Consider the following 6004-nt stretch of genomic DNA (forward strand, 5'->3'; position numbering starts at 1 on the left):
TCACAGGGCGGTCTCGAACAGCACGCTGCGTCGCTTGCGCGAGGCGCCGATCTTGCGGTGCGCCATCGGGTTGGTATCCCTGTCGGTCAGCGTCTTGCGGCGCTGGTTCTCCTCGCCGTCGACAGGTGGCTCTGTCGGCAGCGCGCCGCTGGCGTCCGTCCACTCCTCGGACAGGGCGTGTAGTCCTGCATGGCACAGCAGAGGTCGGCGTCACGTGTCATGAACGTGAAAGAAAAGAGGGCTTCAGTAGGTTAGCAAACGACCTGAGCACACAAACATCAGGACCACAACTGAGCGGGTGCACCCAAACATACATACGAAACCACGACAGCGACGGTAGCATTGAGAAAGCGTGAGCACGACTGAAGAAGTGGTCCGAAACTGATGGATCAAGATTGAGGCATCAACTATACATAAAGGAGATATACAGGTTGTGATCTCCTCATCGAACCTGCAATAGCAATATCGAAGCTGAGACATCCAGACTGAAGCTGAAAGAGCGAGCGGGAGAGTGATGGTCCGGACTCGAGCGTGAGACAGCGTCCGTTCGGTATCGCAGTGGAGACACGCGCACGCCCACCGGCGGCCGTACTGACCGATGCGGCTGAGCTGGGACGTGTCGCCGCCGGCTGACTGGTTGCTGACGTCGGCCAGCGCCGACCGCGGGGGGCTGGCGGCCGCCGGCAGCGAGGCGCCGCTGCTGGTCGACGTCAGCGACCGGTAGCCCTCGTCATTTGTCTCTGGGGCCGTGATATCCACCGTCGGGCCGTCTGCCGACAAGGGAATTGTCAGGAGAGGGGTGCTGTCAGGAAAGGGGTACTGCCAGGAGAGGGGTGCTATCGGGAGAGGGGTGCTGTCAGGAAAGGGATGCTGTCACGAGGGATGCTGTGAGGAGAGGGATGCTGTAAGGAGAGCGGGCGCTGTAAGGGGAGGGGGGGGGGGCTGTCAGTAGAAGGGGTCCTGTCAGGAGACAGGGTGCTGTCAGGACAGGGGTGCTGTCAGGAGAGGGGGTTCTGTCAGAAGAGGGATTCTGTCAATAGAGGAGCGCTGTCAGGAGAGGGATGCTGTCAGGAGATGGGATGATACCAGGAGAGGAGGTTCCGTCAGGAGAGGAGAGGGGTTCGATCAGGAGAGGAGAGGGGTCCTGTCAGGAGATGGTGCTGTCAGGAGGGGACGCTGTCAGGAGGTGTGCTGTCAGGAGGGGTGCTGTCAGGAGAGAGGGTGCTATCAGGAGAGGGGTGTTAGTAGAAAGGTGCCGTCGGGGAGGGGTGCTGTCGAGAGCAGTTTTGTCGGTAAAAAGTGTTTTCAGGGGAAGGCACACTGTCAAGGGACGGGTGCTTCCAGGAGTGAGCACCATTAGGGGGAGGGCTACCAGGAAAGTGGTGCTACTAGAACAGTACTGTTCGGAAAAGTGTTTTCAGCGGTCAGGCGTTTCAGAAGAGGGGTGCTGTCAAAAGGATTGTTGTTGGGAGGGGTGTTGTCCTGAGACAGGTGTTTTCAGGGGGCAGGGGTGCTGCCAGGAGATGGTGCTGTCCTGGGATGGGTGCTGTCCTGAGATGGGTGCTGTCCTCAGATGGGTGCTGTCCAGGGTGGGGTGCTGTCCAGGGTGGGGTGCTGTCCTGGGAGGGGTGCTCCCAGGAAAGGGATGCTGTCAGTGGAGGGAAGCGTCGGGAGAGGGACGCTGTCAGTAGAGGGGTGCCGTCAGTGGAGGGGTGCCGTCAGTGGAGGGGTGCTGTCGGTGGCAGGGTGTTGTCAGGGGAGTGGTGATGTGGTAGTGATGTTGTCTGTGGAGGTTGCACCAAGGGTTAGCTTAGGAACATTGTGTTGCACCCTAGGTAATACGAAATAATATATTGTTTTTCAGTCCTAAAAGAGATACAAGGAAGGCAAAAATAGCACCATACATGCACTTTGCTAAAACGGGGCAGCATCCGCGTAACTGGCGAATTTCAGACAATGCCATTCAGAAAGCAATCACAAAATACCACAGCCCTCGTCACGAATTTACTGAGACGAGACAAACACACTACATAGGTGGTATCAATCACAAAGCCGCAACGCGCGCAGAAAACCGTCTCACGAACAGCCTCAGAAGGTCCGCTGCTGCTACCACAGACGTCCGAGCGTCCACGGTAGGCGCCGGGCCGCGGCTCACCTGTGTGCTCCCCGGCAACGGGGCCCCGAGTCGTCGGCCGCAGGGGCTCACAGGCCCGGGGATCGGGCGGCAGGCGCCGGGCCGCGGCTCACCTGTGTGCTCCCCGGCGACGGGGCCCGAGTCGTCGGCCGCAGGGTCTCCCTGGCCCGGGGATCAGGCGGCAGGCGCCGGGCCGCGGCTCACCTGTGTGCTCCCTGGCGACGGGGCCCGAGTCGTCGGCCGTAGGGTCTCCCTGGCCAGGGGATCTGGCGGTAGGCGGTGGGTCGGCCGTTGCAGGGCCCGCACCGAGGCCCCCTGGAGCTGGTGCCACCGCCGCCACGTCTGCCGCTCGGACAGTCACCATGGTGGCCGGCTCGGCTGCGTCTGTCGCAGGGGTAAAACATGGGCAGATTATGTGATGGCTCATGTAAAGCTATTTGCAGCAGGATCTAAACAGCTTGCACATTCGTACGCTTAAGACAGCAGAAGCCCGTGTCATTGAACACAAAACGTTATAATTCCTTTCTGCTAACAGTTATGATTCAAAAGGCACGTCTCAAAGCAATTTGAAGCAAAGTTCTATAGGTTTCTCACTTCCAGATTTCTGAGTGGAATCACAGCCCCACCATGCACATAAAGAATCGGCTGCCGTCACGCACCCACCACATGTCTCCAGCCTCCCAGCACTCACCGGAGGCGGCCGGGTCGGCGAGGTCGGCCGGGGTCAGCTCGACCTGGGACGGGTCGGTGCCGTCCAGACACTCTCTCAGGGAGTCGCTGAGCGGGGAGTCCCCAGACAGCAAGCGGGCGGCCGTGGCGCTGACTGCGCCAGCTGCAAACACGGAGAGCACGCTTCCATTAGGCAACTGTCAGAATGCGGAACTTATAAGCTCAACTGCGCACAAAAGTCCAGCCAAAAATAAAGTTAGATCCATATGTTTCAACCCTCCATAAGGTGTGCGAATCTGGCCCATTGGAACCACTCGCTCAGAAAGATTACATATCCATAAGCTGTCAATTAAGGTTAGATGTTCCTTTCTGGCCACGGATCCCACCTTTGGGGATGAGAATTGCATGGAGGGCATACGATGCGGCTAAATTCAAGGAGTCGAGAAGAATAACGGTCCAGGCGGCGCCAACAGATAGATACCGAATGGGAGATGATGTACGGATGGCACGTGCCGCATGTAAGGAGGCAACAAAACCGGCTGTGGTAGCCAAACATAGTGCCGGCGTTCCACAGACGTGGTGTGTTAGGCAGGAGAGGCATGCCCAGAATTAAAGCCATCTGCTGGTCGACGTCCACCAGAACAAGACCATTTCCAGCAGTGACAGTCAACCCACAAGAGAACAAGTCCACCCACCAACTAGCTCCCACCCAGCATTCACACAGCCACAAACATGGCCAGCACGCCGAGCCACACCGGCGCAGCAGCCTGCCACCCCTCACCTGATGGCGACGGCGGTGTGACGTCCACCAGCGAGAGGTCCACCGGCTCGGCGGTGAGCATATCCCTCTGCAGCAGGTAGCGGCAGAAGGGCGAGCTGAGCGCGGCCGGCTGGCGGCGCGGCCGCTTCGGGCCGCTCGGGCTGTCCTCCAGCGGCTGCAGCTCCATCGGCGAGAGCGGCGTCACGGCGGCCGGCGTCAGCGGCGCCCCTGTCGCCGCCGCCGCCGCCGCCGCCGCCGCCGCCGCCGCTGGGCCGGCGCTGGTGTCGGCCGCCGCCGACAGAGACGTCTGCGACAGCAGACAGACGGCGCGCCGGTTGCGCGGCGTCAGCATCTGCACGCGCGTGCTGGAGCACATGGTGCCCATCTTCTGGCTGATGGGCGAGGTGGGCGCGGCCGGCCCGTCCCCGCGCACTGGACGCAGCGGTACCTGCGGCACGACAGCGTCTGCTCATCGAGGAGAGGCGACAATGGGAGATACACGCCACTCAAGCGAAGCATTACTAGTGAGTACAGGGTAAGGTGCGTAAGAATATAAAATGCATCCACATGATGAAACAAGGCCTTTTTAAGAAGCCTGTCATATACCCCTCATCAGTTGTAACGTGCATAATGAGGGGCTCAGCCAACCAGATAAGTTACCACACAAAATACTATTTTTGAATAAAGATATGATGATGCAAAGTAAGATACACACAAATCGTGCAAACTCGGTTAGAACCATTTTCAGTGGCAATACATAATCCGTCTCATCGGACTGCTCCGACCAAGCACACTCCACCTCCCTCTCAACCCTCTCAAACTGTCTATACGTTCCCTGCCAACTCCGCGCCACATCACCGACTCGTCGCTCACCTGTCCACGCCGCATCGAGTTGTTCCTGCCGGCGCGGAAGGTGGACATCTCGGCGGTGCGGGAGGAGCGGCGCGCCGAGCCGGGCAGCGGCGGCGGCACGCCCTCGGCGCCGCGCGCCACCCCCTCGCGCTGCACTTGCCGCAGGCTGCGCGCTAGCCGCGGCGTGAAGCGCGCCGCCGCCGTCGGCGTCAGCAGCGAGCGCTTCAGCGACGGCCCCGCCAGCGACGGCGTTGGCCACATGGACACCTCCTCGGTGCTCTGCTTGAAGCGCGCGCGCTCCGGCGACGGCGGGCTGGCGAGCGCCTCCTCCGAGCTGCTGCGGCGCGGGCCCAGCGCCGCGCCCTTCGTCGGCGGCTTGCGCTGCCGGCCGGCCGCGAAGAAGAGGTGCTTGCGCAGGGACTCGCCGAAGCTGCGCGTGCGCGTGCGCTGCACGACTGTCGGCGTGCCGGGGCCGCTCTCGCGGTTGAACTGCTTGATGAGCTTGCGGCGGCGCGTCGAGTCCGGCATGCTGCTGATGTGCGCGTATAGGCCGGCCAGCGCCGTGTCCGTGTTGTCGTGCTCGCCCGCTGCCGCCGACTGTTCCCGGTCCACGAAGCTGAAGACGGTGGTAGCCTGCGGCGAGTCGGCGTCGGAGCAGCTGTGGCGGCGGCGCCGCTGCAGACCTGGCGTGCCTCCCTGCTGCTCCAGATAGGCACGCATGTCAATTTCCAGCTCCTGGGGAATCTTGAAGAGTAGTGGAGTATTCTCGATCATCAGTGCAACGGCCTGAGCCATTGAGCCTGAAGCAGTTTGAAGCTCGGTGGCGGGCATCTTCCTCGGGCAGAGGATGTGGGGGGCAAACATGGTACCCAGGTTCAGGGCAGTCATTTTGTTTTCCTTGTGACGTCTGGAAACCTTGAACAGCAGGTGCAATAAATCCTTGAGGAGCTGGTAGTTTTCAGCTGGCACCAGCAAGAACAGCAACTGCAGTGCTTTGATCTGCTTGTTGTGAGCTGCACACAACTGTTCAGGAGGTGTGTCCATGGGACATATGTCTGCCACCTGACAATGAGCTGGGTACAGGGCCTTGGTTAGAAGGGGTTCTGAGAGACTTGCCACAAACCCCTTCAAAACACTGGCACAATCATGAGCTGAGTAAAGACCAGACTCAAAGTCTACTGATGATCCAGACAAAAGATATTGCTTCAACTCTTGCTGTCGCACAAGGTTTCCAGTTTTTCGGAACAGGCCTTCATGTACCAAGTTCTCTTCTCTACTGAGAAATTCAATCAACTGGTATGCCTGACAAACACCTTCATGAGAAAGCACCACACTTTCTGAGCTGGTGCCTTTTGTTGACTTGCCTTTGCTCTTGGTGCTGAATGGCAGCAGCTTTCTAGCACTTTCGTTGTTTTTATCATCAGCTAATGCTGGAGCATCTACCTCATCAATGGAGAAATTCAACAAGAATGAAAGATGCATTTTCACCAAGGTATAGAACTGAGATTCATCCTGATGCCGCATATTTCGCATGACTGTTTCAGTATCAACAACAGAAAAAGTTGTGGTCAATGATGAATCTGCGTCCA

At 59.2% G+C, this 6004-nt stretch overlaps 2 protein-coding genes across 2 annotated transcripts; both read right to left on the reverse strand.

Moving 5' to 3' along the window:
• LOC119105395 (uncharacterized) lies at nt 1–1357 on the reverse strand. Its single transcript, XM_037228862.1, has 3 exons — nt 1333–1357; nt 597–770; nt 1–185 (listed from the first exon to the last, which is right to left on the reverse strand). The coding sequence occupies exons 1-3, from the start codon at nt 1355–1357 to the stop codon at nt 1–3; spliced, it is 384 nt and encodes a 127-aa protein (XP_037084757.1).
• A 2510-nt stretch (nt 1358–3867) lies between these two features.
• RhoGAP54D (Rho GTPase activating protein at 54D) lies at nt 3868–6004 on the reverse strand (the record flags this gene model as incomplete). Its single annotated transcript, XM_037228863.1, has 3 exons — nt 4536–6004; nt 4437–4484; nt 3868–4011 (listed from the first exon to the last, which is right to left on the reverse strand). Coding segments are annotated over exons 1-3 (1605 nt in total), but the record flags the coding sequence as incomplete, so codon positions are not given.

The sequence above is a fragment of the Pollicipes pollicipes genome, unplaced genomic scaffold, assembly GCF_011947565.3.
Source record: "Pollicipes pollicipes isolate AB1234 unplaced genomic scaffold, Ppol_2.1 Scaffold_6138;HRSCAF=7277_pilon_pilon_pilon, whole genome shotgun sequence".
Taxonomy (NCBI): Eukaryota; Metazoa; Arthropoda; class Thecostraca; order Pollicipedomorpha; family Pollicipedidae; genus Pollicipes; species Pollicipes pollicipes.

Coding starts and splice junctions, on each gene's coding strand:
- LOC119105395 (XM_037228862.1), bottom strand. CDS start 1,357: ATGGTGCTCACTCCTGGAAGCACCC. Junction 771..1,332: donor GCTCACTCCTGGAAGCACCC/GTCCCTTGACAG, acceptor CCTTGTCGGCAG/ACGGCCCGACGGTGGATATC. Junction 186..596: donor GTCCCAGCTCAGCCGCATCG/GTCAGTACGGCC, acceptor TGTGCCATGCAG/GACTACACGCCCTGTCCGAG.